This window comes from Glycine max, chromosome 15 (genome assembly GCF_000004515.6).
Source record: "Glycine max cultivar Williams 82 chromosome 15, Glycine_max_v4.0, whole genome shotgun sequence".
NCBI classification, from domain to species: domain Eukaryota; kingdom Viridiplantae; phylum Streptophyta; class Magnoliopsida; order Fabales; family Fabaceae; genus Glycine; species Glycine max.
Genome location: NC_038251.2, coordinates 4,714,546 through 4,732,875, shown reverse-complemented (window position 1 = coordinate 4,732,875; position 18,330 = coordinate 4,714,546). Strand labels below are relative to the sequence as shown.

At 33.0% G+C, this 18,330-nt stretch overlaps 2 protein-coding genes and 1 non-coding gene across 4 annotated transcripts; all 3 read right to left on the bottom strand.

The window, feature by feature from the left end:
* Window positions 1-6,559: 6,559 nt before the first annotated feature.
* LOC100791353 (uncharacterized) lies at window positions 6,560-8,297 on the bottom strand. The gene is made up of 3 exons (NM_001354920.1): window positions 8,174-8,297; window positions 7,754-8,086; window positions 6,560-7,555 (listed from the first exon to the last, which is right to left on the bottom strand). Exons 1-3 carry the CDS (start codon window positions 8,261-8,263, stop codon window positions 6,731-6,733), a joined length of 1,248 nt encoding a protein of 415 aa, NP_001341849.1. The 5' UTR covers window positions 8,264-8,297; the 3' UTR covers window positions 6,560-6,730.
* Window positions 8,298-8,598: 301 nt separating this feature from the next.
* Window positions 8,599-8,672, bottom strand: TRNAV-AAC (transfer RNA valine (anticodon AAC)). Its single transcript has one exon. It is a non-coding gene; the product is annotated as a tRNA-Val (tRNA).
* Window positions 8,673-11,330: 2,658 nt separating this feature from the next.
* LOC100790824 (transcription factor bHLH25-like) lies at window positions 11,331-14,635 on the bottom strand. 2 transcript variants are annotated; one of them, NM_001252914.1, is given in 5 exon segments: window positions 11,331-12,016; window positions 12,489-12,857; window positions 13,489-14,037; window positions 14,285-14,371; window positions 14,626-14,635. In NM_001252914.1, coding segments are annotated over 4 exon segments (1,044 nt in total). In that variant the 5' UTR covers window positions 14,336-14,371; window positions 14,626-14,635; the 3' UTR covers window positions 11,331-11,941.
* Between the last annotated feature and the right edge of the window lie 3,695 nt (window positions 14,636-18,330).

Sequence of the window (18,330 nt, the reverse complement as noted above, 5' to 3'; positions counted from 1 at the left end):
GCAGTTGAGAGAAAAAATTGTCCATTCTTTAGAGCAACTTATTTAAGCATCAATGGTCACAATCATTTTGGTTGTGGTAAATGGATCTGCCTCTTCCAACATTCTCATTGAGGGTCTTGAAGCTGGAATTTTCCCAGTGCATACATAGGGTTGCGATTTTCAACACCTTCATGGCATCCTCTTTGAAATGCTTTGCAATGGTAGGATCCACCAATTCAAGAGCATCTTCTCTGCTCCTAATATTGTTGCATACCCAATGCACAATGTCATGATTCTCTCCAAACTCTGGCTCCATAGGCCTCTTCCCCGTTACCAACTCCATCAGCACTGCCCCAAAGCTGTAAACATCATTCTTCTCTGTCACCCTACAAGTATAGGCATACTCTGTCGTAACAAAAATCAACATGATCAATCTTCAAGTATAAGCAAACTAGTGAAGAATCCTTAAACAATTATAACAGACTAATTATTTTAACAATACTCTTAATGATCTCGAACACCAAACTATCGGTACATGATCCTATTTTGGTGGATTCGACTCCTCTAAAGTGAGTAAGAACAAAATAAATAATTTCAATTGTTGACGAGAAATCAATTATTGATTATATTCTAACACATGTATGATTTGTTATTCATATGTTTGTAAAATGAGTCACTAATTTACTCATCAATGACTAAGATTTGTTATGCTGATATGCGTATTGCCTACCATCTTTGATGCTAACCATATATAGTTGAAGCTCGTGATGTCATTGTACCAAAAATATTGAAATTTTGTCATCGGTGATGTTGACGTGACATTTCCAAACATCATCTAAGTTATTATTAAATTTTACAAAATGTCCACATTTTACTTAATTAAAAATTAAAATGACAAGTTTGTTAGAATGAAAGCAATGATAGTGGATTATTCATGCTCTTTTTAACTTCCAAAACTATTAAAGGCAAAATTTTAACAGGTCTTTAATTTTTTATTATTTATCTGTTATCTTTCTATAATAGAGAAGAAACTATTGTCTATAACCTTTTAATCCTATTTATCATCGTTATTTTTCTAAATGTAGTGTCATTGAAATTTGAATGTTCAGAGTTTGAGTGATGGTATACACTTTTTAGTTCTCTCTTCTAAGTGTTTTTTTTTTTTTTTGCATTTTTTATTAGATCTCTCCCTCTCTCTCGGAGAGAAGGTTCTATTGCGTTAATTTCAACTCTTGAGTGTACGAATTCAGACATGCATGTTGGTATGTTGACTACAGAAAAAAATTGGATATCAAGTTAGACTAAACATCTGTTAAAATTTTACTTCAAAGCAATGGTCATATACCAACTACTAATATGCACCCAACGACCTCAACCTAATGGGAAAGAAGTAAGAAATGTGGTTTTAGGTTGTGTTTCTTTTGAGAGATGAAAATAATTGGTGAAGATGTAAATGAGTAAAGGTTGTATGAGAATATAGGCGAGAAATAATTTTAAAATTGATGAAATCCAGTTATATTATTTCTCATCTATTTTTATTTTCTACTCTTCTCTATAACTTTCTCATAATTTCTTTTGTATTTCTCTTCAATCAAATACATTTATTTTTTATTTTATTTCTTACCTATTTTTATTCTTCTTTTTAATTTTTATATATTATATTTCTCTCATTTATATCAAACACGACCTTAGATTGTGTTACAAGTACTTATTTAGCAGTTATTAGGTTTAAGAAAGTATTTATATTTTTATTGTCTATAGTTACTTTCATCCAATTGGGATCATTTTTTCAACAAAAATATATAGAAGAAGAAAATATGAAGGTAAATAAATTAAATTTTTCTCTAAATTAAAATCAACGCACTTTAACATATTTATTATTTATTTAAGATTATAGATTATATTTACTGTATATCATATTGTATTTTTTCATAACATGTTATATATCAATATTAAATAAATTCATTGTTTGACGAAATTCATAACAAATGTCTTTGACTTTTAAATAAATCTTCGTTCTTATTTTTAATATGAACATCCAACATAATATAAAAGATAAATATCAAATAAAGGTCTAAACATGCATGGACAAACTAAATATTTCATTGAACTGAACTAAACAAAATTAAGATCGAGGCCCGAGTTCAACTGACAGTCTGACACTCCATATTGGTTTATTTCCACACCACTGATGATGTGTGCATGCATGGAAAAAAAAGAGTAAACTAGTCTGCTAAATATTAAAAAAAATATAAAATATTTTTTCTTTATCTCTCTTACCACATCTTATACTTATTAATCTTTTCTTTTTCCTCTCAAATTTTTATAAATTTTTAACAATCTATTATATAAATAACATTATTCATTAAAAAAGCTTCCAAATTAGTCTTTAATCTTTACTAAAATATATTAATTTAGAGATTAAAGTGATGAAAATCTAATATTATGAGAATTACTTAAATAAGTTTTTGATCATTTCTTAATAATTTTATTACTTTAAGAACTAGAAAAAATAATATGAAATTAGTGCTTTACACGTGAAAAACAAGCGTTCAAGGTCAGTGTGAGTTGGAATTTTGTTCTCGATTATTCAATGTCATATCTGAATATTGAGAACGTAGTTGAACTTGTAGGACCATTTGTCCAATATAGCCTTTTGTGAAAAATAATTACTTTTATAAGAAACCTTTTGTTTTTTTTTTCTGTATTAATTTGAGCTTTTGAAGAAAAGAAAAAACACGGCTCTATCTCAAAAAAAAAAAAAAAACACGACTCTAGAAAATCGAATTTCTGATTAGGGACGATTTATTTAACATATGTGTTGGAGTTGTGAACTTAATTGTCAATCCAACGAATTCCACAGCTGCAATTGCTGCAAGCACTTATGATCCAAAGCGACAACTGAGTATTGCGAGGAAAAACACCTTATTATTATATATATATTAAAACTGCCTCGTAGTTTTGGTGTCATAGTTGATGTTACTTATGGCATATATGATTTATTAATAGTTAAAATTGTATCTATTTCTCTAAAGAAAACTAAGATAGGAAACAAATTTTTAGTGATTTTATTAACAAATAAATATTTAAAAGTGAGATAAAAATCTATTTTTGATTGTGAGTTTTTTTTTTTAGTCAAACAAACAAGTTCATAATTTTCAATTTAATAAAAATTGTTTAACATTTAATAAAAATTATGATAATAATTTTGATAAATATATTCATTTTAATTATAACAAAGTTGTAATACATAAGATAATAAAATAACTTTGATAAAAATATTTTTAATTTAATAATTAGTTTATAAGTAATTTCAATAATAATAAGAATTAGGAATTAAAAAAGTAAAATTTTGAGAAGAAATAAGGATTGAAAAAAGTCAAGGGTTTAGAAATGTGCAATAAAATAAACAAACATGAATTCATTCATAAAAGTTGAAAATTAAATACATATACAATGACTTGTTGAACCTTTGTCAATTTCGATAATAGGCATATTAGTGTTGTGATAAATTAAGTGATTGTGTATCAATCTCCCGTAATTTGTTTTATTTATAGAGTTCTAACACTAACCGTCAAAGTATATGATTTCAACACATGCACATATTTCTAAGTACATTGATCTAATCCTATTTAATATCTTCCTGTAACTTCTTTACAATTGCTTCAATCGATATTTTGATTTTTGAAAACATCTTGCTTCTAAGTACTTTTCACTCCCACATGCCTTAATGGATTCACCGAAACCATCAAGATTGAACTAAACTCTTTCGATGACACATTCAACTTCTCAAATTTTACTTCTTGTTTTGATTACTTTTGAATGTATTTTTTTGTTTCTCTCGAAATAAATTTATTGAAACTACATATAAACTTTCTAACTTAGACAAATTTTACATAATAGAGGTAACACCTTAACTGATTAAAAAAATGTAAAAAATTAGAAAAAACAATGACCTCGAAAAGAAAAGTGATTCACTTCCCACAACAAAGTACTTGTTTAAAATTTGAAACATGAAATTAGAATGCAATAGGCATGCAGTGTGTTTTGAATTACAATACTTCTTTTCTGTCATACAGAAGTAATGTTTTTGGGATGCCTTCATGTACTCTCTAAATGGGATCGTTATAGCAGCTACAGCAGGAATGCTCCAACAGTTTTTACTCCACATATAAAAAACATCAATGCCAAGATATGACATCTAACATCTCTAGATTGTGCAACTTGTATGAGAAACCTAATGCAGAAATATGCATTTTAAAAAAGCAATCAAAAACATTTTCAGAAAACAACAAAAGTATTAAACTGAGGCAACTTGAGTGTTACTGAATATAACTGAGCCAATGGCAACTTCCGCGAAGCTCGAAAGACTGAGAGCTAGAAAACTAACCATCAGACAACCACATAAATTTAGTCCACTACAAACTTACACAAAATTTCAAAGTGTTAGGGAGGGACCTAGAAAGTCACTGCCAACTATACATAAGTTATTAGGTAGTACTAACAACTTACATAAAACTTCAAATTAAGTGTTAGGAATCTAGAAAATAACTGAAGGGAAAGACAATTCAAGCCAGTTTCATTAACATACTATATAAAACATATAATAGTAAGAAAAAAACTGGCTTGCATTGTAGTCCCTGCTGTCATTTTCCAGAGGAAGACTTCAATAATCAATAATCAATAATCAAGAATAAATCCATGACCACGAAGCTTTGGAGCTTCTTTATGTTAAACAATGTGGGACTTGGTATTTCTTGAGTTGCATATATAAGGACACTGATGCAGTGGTAATTTTTTTAATTACATCATGGTCTCAGGATTAGTCTTCAATGCAGGGTAACTCTCCAAATCTCCTTCCTTCGGACTCTTCTCAACCTGAACCTATCCTCACAAACGTCTCATAGCAGAAACATCTGCCTTCAACAACCTGAAGAAACCATTCATGTCACTGTGGTTAACTGATTGAAAGTAAGGATCGTTGGGGCTTCACCCTGGTGATCAACAGCAGAAACCCCCCCCCCCCCCCCCCCCCCCCGCAACCGTAATGAAAAACCAATACCAAAATATGACGTCCTACATCTCCATCCTGTCCACAACTTGTATGAGGTTAAAAGGCACAATACAGAAACATAAGCATTTTCAGGAAACAATTAGGAAAGGTACATGATAAATCTTACTAGTGCTAATTTCTCTAACAGTTAAAATACACAAATTAATTTTAAGTTATAAAAGAAGAGAAGTTTAATTCATTTCATTTTTTATTTACTCCTATAAGTATTTAGTAAAGTTGATACAAATTGACCTTAAATGTCGATAGCAGAAGTTCAATATTCATCTTTATTGGATTTGATGTTTCAGCCAAGCTTGATCATCCACTATTGTAAAAGAACGCTGCTTGATCGTGTGCATTTGGCATGCTATGGTTATTTTGTATTGACAGGAGGGAGACGATGTTTCTCTAAAGAGAGCGTACTGCAGAGCAAAAGCTGGCTTATCTGGATCCAAGGTTGCTATCTTAGGTGCTGCTGCGCTGTGCCTGGGAGAATTGGACAACCCCTTACGTTGCTAATCAACTAGTTTCTGTTCTTCTTCTTCATCTTTATGATGCTGTGAACTCCCTTGGTACTGTCAACTATGTTATCCATATTACACTTTCTTGCAGATGCCACGAAGGTGGCTTTTATTTAGGAGTTATTTCTTCTCTTGTATATTTAAGGTAAAAATATGTAGTAACTTGAAGTATAGTGTTACAGATTTAAAAATATAAAACAAATTACCTGGCAAAGAGATTCATTCCCCCAACTATGATTTACCTTTAAAGTTTAAACACTTCTCACAATTATGATTTACCTTTAAACGTGGCATAATGCAACAAATTTCTAGTCGCTGGAGAAAAGTATATAAATTGTGATTAGATTATGTAATTTTGGCCGATAAAAAAGTGCAACATAATTCATATTAGAATATATATTTCCCTTTATCTGATTTTAGGCATTTTGGTTTGCTGTTACACTGTGGTGGTCGATTTATGTCTTTTCCAATTTTTCTTTGTTTCTGCAATGTATTTGACTGTGGTGCATCCAGTAATTGTGATTTTACTAATCTAAGATAGAAGTTTTGATGAATCGACCTAGGGTGCATTTGACAATAACGAAGATGTGGAAATAGTGTGGGGGGTTTTAATACCAAGGTAACTCCTGCTAGACATAGCCTTTAATTTTATCCTGGAAACAAACATACTGACTTTATATATTAATCATGATCGAAGGTAGTATAAACTACAGGTAATGGTGTAGATAAAAGCAAAGCAAATAAGAACAAAGAATGGAAATGCATGATTAGCAGGATACTCATGCTGCTACAAAGTCTCAATGGGGGGTTATAGGCGAAGGTAATTCCGCCCAATGTTGTAAATCAAAAGTGCAGTGATAACTGTTAAATAAACATCATCTAAACCAGTGCGAAGTTAAAATATGTAGAAGCATACCAAATGGCTAGGCAGGCAGAGCATTGAATCCCAGCGCTTTATAATAGATGTGTTAAAGTAGTTAATTTGAATAGTCTAAGAAAGCAAATCTATGATGGACAAATAAAACAAGTTTCTCATTAATTACAATTTCAAACAAGTATCTTAACTGTTGTGTCTATACTATATACCAAAATCAAAAGTGAAACAAGAATGTTCCCTCTTCTCTCTGTTACGAATCCTCTCGGTAGAGTTCAGTCAATCCCTTTTCCTTTCCACAAATTACAAGTAAAAGGGGTTGGGTGGAGGGTGAACTACTTGTGTCTTGGACATGGACACATTCTGGGTGAGCAAATTCGGCGCCACACTGTCCACCGCAATAACAGGCTCCACCGGCATAACTTTCTCCGGCACAACTTTCTCCCCATCAACCTTAGCCAGCACCTCAAAGTGCGTCGTCACAGTCTCGGGCTTAGTCCTCCACGAAGGATAGTAACCCTCCAATTCCCCTTTCTTCACCTTCTTCTCCGCCTTAAAACCCATCTTCACGTAAGTCTGAGCAGAAACATCAGCCTTCAACAACCTAAAGGAACCTTTCTTCTCAGCCTTAGCCCCCAACACAGAATGTAAGAGTTTCTCAAACCCCAACAAGTTAGCATTCGACCCATTAAGCGAAGCAAGAGGCCACAATGTCGCAAACTGGGTCGGAGTAAGCACCGTGGGGGCTTCACCCTCAAGATCAACCCTCGAAAATGGTTCAATCTCTTTGCTCTTCAAGGGCGATGACAATTCCACGAGACCAGGTGCAAGACGTTTGAGCTTCAACGAGGTTGAGGTTGAGGTTGTTGTGTCGGAAGAAGGCGCTGCTGTGAGCGATGTGGGACCAACGATTCTCAGCGAGAGAATCGGAGAACCCTGGGTTCTAGAAGCATGGCGAAGATGCTCAGCCAAAGTTAAAAGACCGTTAGCAAAACCATTCTCCGTTCGGTTTAACGGAAGAGGGAAATCAAGAGGTTGCCGAAGACTAACGGATCTTGCACCTTTGACGGTAACCGCTGCTCCCTCAGCCAACACCACTTTCTTCAACACACCAGCATCCACGTCATGCTGCACAACCAAATCAAATGTTTAATTATCAGTTTCAGAAATTACATTAAAATCATTAAGGCCCGTTCGTTTTAAAACGACAACTTTTAGTTAAATACAAAACTAACTTTCGTCTCATTTCATTTCAATTCCTTTTTCTTTCCACTCTACCGGAAAGGATACTAATGAAAATGGGGTTGAATTGAAATTAGGGCTTACGGGAAGGGAGAGTCGCATGTCGTTGGCGTCGTGAATCCAGAGTTCCATGGGCCCAGCGAGAACGAAGGGAGCCAAAACGGGAAGCCCGTCAGCCGAAGCCCGTTTAGGGACCAAACCGGATTGGGCCTCGGCCCGGAAAATGGGAAGATCGACGTAATCCCAGTGTTTGACGTCTTCGAGGAGCTTGAAGGGAATAACCTTGTGATCGATTTCGAGGTCGAATTGGTACTCCACGGAATGCCCTACCTCGGCGTCTCGAGGATCGAACCCCGTAATCGTAACATCATCTTCCGCCGTGAACCCAAATCCCTTCACAATTGTATCCTTCAAATCCTACAAATAACATAAACGCATTCAAAACCTGGATGATGATTTATTTTTTTTAAAAAAAGAGAGGAATATTAAATTAACGGAACATACGGAAATTGCTTTGGGGTAGGGGATATGAGAAGCGAGGGAGGAATGGAGGAGGAGGATGAAGGCGATTCCGAAGCGGAGAAGGGGTTTCATGGTGTGAGGCGAAAAGAAGAAGGTGGACTTGTTTGGAAATTGGAATCAAGTGTTGATAATGATATAGGGGATGGAAGGTTCTGGGGTGATGACGTGGACCAATGAGGATGGAGAAAATTATTTCGGGAGGAGTGTGATTGGATGGCAATTCGTGGAGGGTAGAACGTAGAAGCGTGGGAAACGGGCAAGACTTGTTGGGGAATACGTTCGTTGCTTTTTTTCCCTTTTTCTCTAATTACGCGCCTTACATATCGGCGTCCACATTGCGCCACAAACGACGACGTTTTCATATTATTATCTTATTTCGTAAAAAACTTACAAAACGAGAAAAAATTTGGCGTCGCCCGGACTCGAACCGGAGACCTTCAGTGTGTTAGACTGACGTGATAACCAACTACACCACGACACCTTGTAGTTACAAGTTTTGAAGTAATTTTATATTATATTAATCTTCCCACTATGCACCATTCTATGTATTTGTTTGTATTTTTTTTTTTATCTTCAATTTCCAAAAGGTATATATTTGAAACAAATTTTCCGCAAAACATGTTGATTAATTGTACACTTATAAGTATTGAATATACTGTTATGTTAAATATTTAAAATGAGATATTTCTTGTTTATAATAATTATACTTGGCTCAAATAAGATAACTTCTCTAAAGGATACATGTCATTCTTTAAAAAAAAATATTCACAATAAATTTAAGTAACAATTGGTTTTTTTTATATAGATTTTGATCCAAAAATTTAAATATTATTTAAATTCAATAATTTTAGGCTTGAGAGCGGCCCAATTAAGTCATGCCTAATGAACAATTAAGTTGTTAACAACATAGTCGGTCAAAAAAATAATCTATTTTTCTGCCATGAGTAATGATTGGTAGTGAATAAAAGTATTGAACATGTAATATCAATGTTTTTAAAGTTGACAAGTCAATGAAGGTATTGTGAGCATATACGTTTGTATTTGTTTCAGTTTGTTTTCAAGCACATAAATATTGTGAGCAAACATTACTCGTGATCAATAAAGGTAACAGAGGGTAACTTAAGATTTAGTCATGATAGCTAGCATACAAAAGTCGACGGATTTTTTTTTTTCTTTCAAGATTTCAGTGTACAAAAATCGAAGAGATAGATAATTTGAGTCCCGAGTTAAGACCCACCTGCAGCATTGTAAGTATCCACAATTTGCTCTAAATTAACCTACCCAGCTTACGGAAGTAATTAGTGTTACATTAGTATTAGGCACTAACGGAGGAGTGTTAACAGCATAGTTTCTAAAATATTTTTACACATATTTCACTATTAGTTGAAATTGATTAAAACTATAAATTAGAAAAAAAAAATATTAAATAAAAAATGACACATGTCATAATTTTTATTTTCAAATAAATTTTAATTAATAATAAAAAATGTGTTTTTCATGTTTATTGGTATAGACCATAAGATCCATTGGCTTAGTTACAAGCACCTATAGTTTACTTACTGTAAGCCCGTCTTTGATACATGAACCACCCTTGTGAGCCCCTTCTTCCAAAGACCACTATTAATGTGAAAAATGCTTATTAGTGAAATAACATAGCCATATTAAAATAAGACTGCAATCTTTTGTGGAGGCTAACGTTATAAAGATATCCCGACATCAATTGAACTTACATAGTCAAGACAAAAGATATAAATTCACATCTTAATGAAGACAAAAACTTATGCAATATTTTAACTTGGCATTGCAAATTTTCTGGGTTGTCTATATCAAGTTGTTAATTGTATATCCTCTTGTCCGGGTTATGTAATTGTCAGGTGACACTAAGTTTGGTCCATTTTATTTTAATGAATTGTAATTACTTTGCAATCCAACGAAATATTTAAGCATGATGTACTAATTAATAGACCCACCCGAACACAAAAGAACAAAAGTAATGACAAACGATTCAAAAGGAACTAATGTTCTAATAAATAAGGATTAGTTTAGATTTTTCAAAAGCAGTATCTTAATTAAAATTCATCGTCAACGACATCAGTGCTATTTCTTTTTTCTGGTTACACGTTGGGTGGAAGCGGATTCTATACTTAAAGATATCTCTTCGATGTCTAATGGTGGTTGATATTAAAGTCATCATATTAAGAATACATCATAGATTTGATTAAGGTTTTCGAATCAAATTCAAATCTGTCAGAAAGAACGTTAGCATGAGTATAAGCGTAAAGATAATACAAACATTAAATAGAACATTTGAAGTCATTTAAATTTTCTTGTGAAAATTTGTTTGGTGGCAGGGTGAGATCTTACGGAAGGTTTTGAATTTTGTAAACACTTGCAAAGTATCAAAATTGGGATTTGATTAAAAAGAAAACGAAAGAGAAAAAATATTAGTATTTGAACTATATCGTAATGTTACATAGTTTTGATAGCATAAAGGATAAGGTCACAAGGACCTTGAAAACTCAATATCTGTGTTTTCCTTGAATCAAATATGCATATTTTGTGATTGTAAAAGAAAAATACTTATTTTGTGGGACTTTTACTATGTGTCAAACTTCAAAGACGAAAATATTGAGGATCTCTCACGTGCCTAAATAAAAAGCCTAGTTACTAGCTACCAAATAACTCCATAATTATACACGAAAGTCTAGTAAAGCCTCATAGTAGTGCATAAATACAAGAATGCTTTGAGTAAATATGGTTCCTTCGGGTAAAAACTTGTGAATGAATCTGTTTCTTCTATGGTGAAATGCGCGTACCATTGTAGTAGATGATGGAAATTACCCATAATCAATCTTGTTTGAATCTCTTTCTAGTTATCAAACAACACACATGAGCTTATTAAATAGAAGTGCTAATAATATACACTTTTATAAGTAATTTAAACGATAAACAATCCTTCCACATCCAAGATATCAAGAAAAGTGCTAATTAATAAATTTTTTAAATACTGAAAATTATTATAAATTACAAAATTGTGAATCAAGCCCACTCTTATTCAATAGACTTCACTCATAATTTTACAGTTTGTAATCAATTTTCAGTAATTGTAAAAGCTTAAATGACATAATGAGAGAGGATAAAGCTTAATCCACCACCTACAATTTACATATGCTTAAATTGGTAGCATTAATGCTTTTGCAGAATATCATGTTGAGGCCATGCAACATGTCGAGCATATACACAAGATATAAAAAGTACGATTATTCCATCACTACCAATTTCAACCAAACTTTTACAAGCATATTTTGTTTCAAATAAAAAAGTAACTCGAGAACACTTGAAAAAAAAAAAAGAAGATAATAAGTCACTCAACAAAGGCCTGTCTGTCAGGATTTAGGTAAGAAATAGATGGAAAACAGGTAGTTGAACTTTCCAACTTCCTGCCAAAAAATGCCTAACAAGCTCTACGTTCACTCTTGAAACAGTAGGGTGTGAGTGTGACAATATAACACTGTCAACAAGTTGACCATGCAAGAAGAAAATATCGCTACAAAAAACCCTTCTGCAAAAATGAACCTCAGAGCAAACATGGTGTGGATGGCAGACATTGCAGACCGGCCTTGGAAACAGAATTATTATTGAAGAACTTAAACTTGATAATATAGTTGATATATGAACTGCTATATATAAATTGATTGCACTCCTATTCTTCATGTACCTTTCGGGGACGACCGAAAAATGCATAACTCTTCACACGAAATATGAAAAAGCTGAGCGTAAACTTCTCACAAGATCCTTCACTGTCATGCAAAATTCCATATCCATCTGCAAATTGCAGAAATAATTCCCTTATTGAAAGAAAATTATATTTTAATGGAACAAAATGATGAAAATCAACAACTGATGCCTACCAATTGAGCATTTTTTATCACTCGTGAAAACTTTTTTTTAGGCTTAAATAATAGTCCTTACGATTCAGAGTTTTTTGTTTTTCATACTTATAATTTTTTTTAATCCTTACAAATCATATTTATTTGTTTTTCATCTTAAATCACTTTAAACAACGCTTTGAATAATAAAAAATATGTTATTTAAAATACTGTTAGAAACGAAAAAATAAAATTAAAAACATTAAATTACAAGCCCTAAAAATATATTTAAGTTTATTTTTTAATTATTTCAACCACCTTAGGTGTTATTGCTATATTGGAACTTAGTTCGATACAGATACATAGATAGATTGGACTTGGTTTGTGTGAACTAAGGTTTCAGCCAATGGAATAGGTGCAGAAATTACCTGAGCAATAATGGTTATATCCAGGATGAAACTCCCAAATGTCAAGGCACTGCTATTGATGACTTTTAGATGGAGTTTCTCAATTTCGCTGATTGTTTTCTCTATGACTCCTTTATTCTTCTCACAATGTATTCTTATGAGGACATTTCTTTCCCAAAATCTTGCTTCAATTTCAGGTAGTGCCTCGACAAATGTACCACCAGTCTCTGAAGAAGAGTCTTCGGCATCACTAGATAGCTGAGATTTCTTCACAATTACCACAGATTCCACAGTTCTCTTCCTGTTCTGTTCCTCCTCAAGAGCACTCACTTTCTCTTGCATTTGCTTCAAATACTTTATAGCTTCTCCAAGAACCGAAGCTTTGTCCATCTATTAGTAGGGAATTGAAAAAACAAAAGAGAGACTTCAAAAATGGTTTCAGGTTGAAAGAGACACAACCTAATAAGGTTCTGTTTAGATACTTTTCTCCTTAAATACTTATAGAAGAAAAAAATAAAAAGATAAAATAAATTGAACTTTTCGCATAAGCTAAAATCAACTTGTACATCTCCTATAAGTACTTAGAAGTTTACTCAAAAATACCTTAAACAAAGAGCAACAGGATGGACAAAAATTAATAACAACTTCAACAGCAACAAAAACTATTACTATTACTAGCATATAATATTACATGTTTAATTCAAGAGCTTTGTTGTCTTTCATTCATAAGATTTCGGATACTTATCCTAATCAAATTGATGAAAAAATACCAAACGAAGATATCAGAATCTTCCATAGTTTCTTACGGGGCTAAGATGAAATATATATGTTTCGACAACATAAAGCAAGAAGAAATCAGTACTACACAACTAGTTAACTAAATGTCTAGATAAACTTATATTTAGCTGGTTATTTATGTCTAGAAACTCCGAGATGTGTTCAACATATAGCTTTATGGAAGACAGAAGCAGTATACTCAGAATCATAATGACAAAAAGAGCAATAACAACAATTTCGGCACCTTCTTTAGGCCCGGAACAAGAGCAGATAGAGCAATGAACCGTTGGCTGAGCTTCTCTCTTCGCTTCCTTTCAGCTATTATGTGGTCTTGAGGTTGAGAAAGTTTAGGACGTGTTTTAATCTTTTTGGTCTCTTGGCTAGCCTTGAAAATATAGTTTTGATTTCCTAAGGTTCCTTGAGAGATCAACATGTCTGCAAGAGCATTGTTGTCAATTTTAGGACACGCCATCTCCACCTTAGGCTTCACTAGTCCCAATTCACTTGTGTAATTCGTATTAACAAATGAAAGAAGATTTGAGCATGAAGCAAATTGTGTCTCTGGTGTCTGTTGTTGACTTTTGTTGTGATTCCAGCTGTTATCACCGAGCTGTTTTGCATATCTTTCAATTCCAGTTTGTGATGTTTCCATGGATGTTTTGGGGTTGAAGTTTGAGTTATCAGAGAATGAGTGCTTTTGCAAAATATCTCCAAAAGCAGCACCTTTTAAGCTAGTTGTATCAATAGAGTTTAACTGCCACTGATGGAGGAAGTTAGGATCCTCTATTATCCCCTGCAAAATCAGAAAACCTTATACTCCCTAGACAGAAAGAATAAAGTATATCCATGTTTCACTCATTTATTACATATTTTCCTAGCTTGTCTCCTAACTATATGCTAATCTCCATGAATTAAATGATTCCAAAATATAGTTAGTCATTGTCAATGTAATGAATGATCCACCATCAACTACTATAGTGTAAATTTATTTACCTTAGTTCCAATTAAGAATAATTATTTACAAGAGTTGTGTATCTTACCAGTTCAGGTAGCCCTCTGATTGATGAAATCTCCATATGAGAACTCCTCATGCAATGAAAAACAGCTGAAGCTATCAAGCTAATATCCTGGAAGAGAAGTCAGAAGCAAAAGCTGATTAGTTTTGGTACTTAAATTTCATCTAGCTTATAGTAATGTTTGCTGAATGGCCATTACACCAAATTCATGGAAGAAAGAAAGCCACATATACTCAAACTACAACATCCCATGTACATGCATTAAAATCAATTATATCTCAACTGAAGTGATAATAATTCTTGGGAACTTGCATTCATATACTATAAAGATTTTTAAAATAATGTTCTAAGATGGAGAAGCTTACTGATTAACAGATGTGACAGCTTTCAATCATATTGGTCACCACAGAAGCTGATGATTATATATTTCGTTGTTGTAATTCCTTTTGTATACTCTACCCCACTGTATTACAGCATATAACACAGTTGCACTGTGATGCTCACGGGTTTTTTATGGGAATTGGCTTATACACAACAATAGAAGCCTATTTTCAACCAAGGATAATAGACTTATCCCATTTTATATTTTAGAGACCCCTTCATGCTGACAAATTAATACCTCCACCGATGGTTGTTTTGTGGACTTTGGCGATGTTCTTCACCAACTAGACATTGAAATTTGGATGATAGGTTTGCAAATCAAAGGATAGTTCCTCAGCATGTGGTCCCTCCCTCTCCACGTCTTACACCTCAAAGGTTATTTGCCCAACTCATTTTTACCCTTTTGTTCATTATTTTCTAAGTTCCTTTCTTAGATCCTTCCTCTTCAATTACTCATTCTCTGGGTCAAAAAAGATCATTGAAAATCATAACAAATAAGCAAGATCTTCTAAGACAACCCATTAGCAATTAACAAAATAGTGCAAGCACGTGTGATAAATTGTAAGTCGATGCTTGCAATCAATTACCAGTTGGTAAGTTGTCACTTTCCAAATATGAATGAAAAACTTGGGTTTAAAGAACAGTTCTAAATTAATTTATTTTTTTTGGTGAAATACAACAAAGTTTCCATTGACTAGAGAAATATTTAGCCAATTGACAAAGGGCATGTGTAGAGGAGAAAAACTTAAGGTTCAGTGATAGTATGGGGCCATGGAACCGGCGTATTAAAGAGTCCACACAATAATTAAACGGATATTCAAAATTGTAGAGATTATGCCTTTGTCGTTAGCTAAGGAGTGTGAATAGAAGTTAACCAATTATTAGACAAATAAATAGTATGTGTTATGATCAAAGGGTATAAAATAATAATGGTGGTGAGAATTTTCAAATAATTCTCCAACCGAGTTGACGTTAATCCTAGAAACTCGGAGCCAGAGTGGCTAGCCAATGCTGATTCCAGTGGGAATGGTTGAGTCCAGTTTTGGACATGCTGGCTTAGAAATAGTGATGTTATTATGTGTTGGAAGTGGAACTATTTACGCCACATTATTTTTCTAGAAATCCTCCATTACGTGAACTTATTACTCTCGCTTTCTCATCCGGCGGTTCCCACCTCTTAAAAACGAAAAGTAAGTTGAAAATGATAGCTTGTTAATTTCAAAGTAATAATTAAAAAATGACACATTCCAAGTCTAAATTAAGGAAATTTATCCTATATTTAGAGTCGTTTAATTACTATGGAAGGTTTAATCATGGATTAAATAGAAAATAAAGATTAGAAAATGTATACTTAGCGTTAAGGTCCGAGAGAATTAATAAAAGATATCTCCATGAATAAAGGGAATAGATACTTTTGACATTGACTTATGTGAGACTTTGTGACTTTAAGAACAAACTCCAAAATCAAAGTGAAGGGATAAGAGTAACCTATAGCTCATTGATTTTATACTTAGTGAAAGAGCGTCTTAGTATGTTGAGAAGAAAAGATACTTATAAAATACCCTTGACCTTTATTTTTAAGTAAGATTTTGTAATTACCTGAATATGATCAAATGGTATGAAATTGTTTCAGCTTAATTATTGGTATTAAATTCAAGTTGATATCAAATTCAAGCCATGTGGATAATCCTAATCCTTGTTTCAAATTTAAGACATTGAAAATGATATGTTAATCCTAATACAAAATAAGGAATTGGTTTTCTTAGGTTAAATCTTTATGTTATATATGAGACTTGTGTCTAATTCTCTTTTTATGCATTAAAGTAAGTGCTTAATCAAAATTTATAAATATTTATTAAAAGAGAAATACATACAAAATTATACAAGGTACAGTTTATACTATTGGAATCTTATTGAGCTAGTGTGAGGCACCAACAGTATCTGTCTAGAATACAATCACACAAGTTGAAGACAACTTAAATCCACACTGGATCCATAAATCAGGGATAATTGACAACATAACTAATGTCATTGAATCAAATCCCCTGCAAATTCGTTCCACCAAATGCAAAACGCCAAAACATATGTCTACCATTCCATGGTCCACAACCTACTTGTTCGATTTCAATGAAATTGGTATCAATTAAATATCATCGTAACACTGCTTCCGGGGTTCCATCATATGTATCTAAGCACCAACATCCGTATAATTAGTCACGAATGGACGCTATACTAATCAACAAGTATGTGCTTCTTGCCTACAAAAAAAAAAAAAAAACAAGTATGTGCTTCCTAGCCTTATATGTTGTCCTATTAGTATTAGAAAGCTTAACTTTATGCATGAACCTCGAGAGAGTGAAAGCAAGGTAGAAATAGAAAATATTTCAATAAAACTAGATATCGAGTTATATGCATTGCTGTTATACTCTATTAATACTCTTGAATCAATTCCTGTGCTTGGTTCAATGGTAAATATTTGTAATGATATGTTGATCTAGAGTTATATGCATTACTAACATGAAAATTCTTGTTAATGTCCGTATTGCTTTTGAACTAATGAGAGAAATTGAATCCATATGTGTGTAATGAATGCTTGGACGTTATGTACGTTTAAAAGATATTAATGGATTTCAATCTTCTCCGTAAGTTTCATGATTGTTTTCAGAGAAAGACAAGCATGCAATTCTTGTGTTATATGGAGTTCTGGACCTTTGGATAATAAACACCCTGCGCCTGCCAGTATAAGTTGCAATCTTATAAAATGAACATAACGTATTTTCTGCCAAGAAACTTAAATGATTCGAATTGCGCACAGAGTACGGTTAAGTAATCACAATGGAAGAGCCCGTATTTTTGTCATGGTTGAAGAAGCAACCTAAAAAATAGCATCCATCACCAAAAATGCAATAAACATCCTTAAAATTTGTGTGCAGGCCGTCATGTCCAAAAGTGGGAAGAGAGATTGAGTGACTTGTTTAATTATCTAAGAAGGGCTTGATAATTGGATTCGTGGCTCTTTGCGCTCATTAATTAATGTGGGACATGTTCTCTTCTCTAACATTTGCCCTTAACTCCAACTAGCTAGCTTGATCCAATTACATAAAACCTGTCTTTAACCTTTATCTGTGTGAACTTGTAATTCGAGTTTGGATCTTAGAGGTTTATTGTCTGAGTGTGTTTCTTTCGTGAGATTTATAAAGGTTTGAGTCTTTTTCTAAATATTCTCTCTCTGTTTTCTTGTTGGACCTTTTTTTTCTTTCGAATTTGGGCTTCAACCCCCCCTTTAACAGTGAAGGATAATGGACTGGTGGGTTGTAGCTGTTTAAAAATACTTTATTTATAAGCTATAACCCTTTTGCCCGTATATGTTTTATCTATTTGTTTCCATCACATTAAACTACAATTAATTTGTTTTCTAACAATGTCTAAATGTCTTGCTTGCAAATGATGGATCCATATTTCTCCGATAGCAAGGTTGGTGCTTATATATGTTCAAATAAATGATGCAACTCATCCCATATGTACAGCAGTGCAGGATGAGCTCTTAGAAAAAGATAAAGAAATATATCCCTTTTGTTCCGCTGTATGCATAACTATATGATATTTGTTGCAGTTGCATGCTGAAAATTAAAACACACGAACTGATGAACTGTGTAGCAACCCGAGTGTTTTCAGTGCATTGAAAGCTA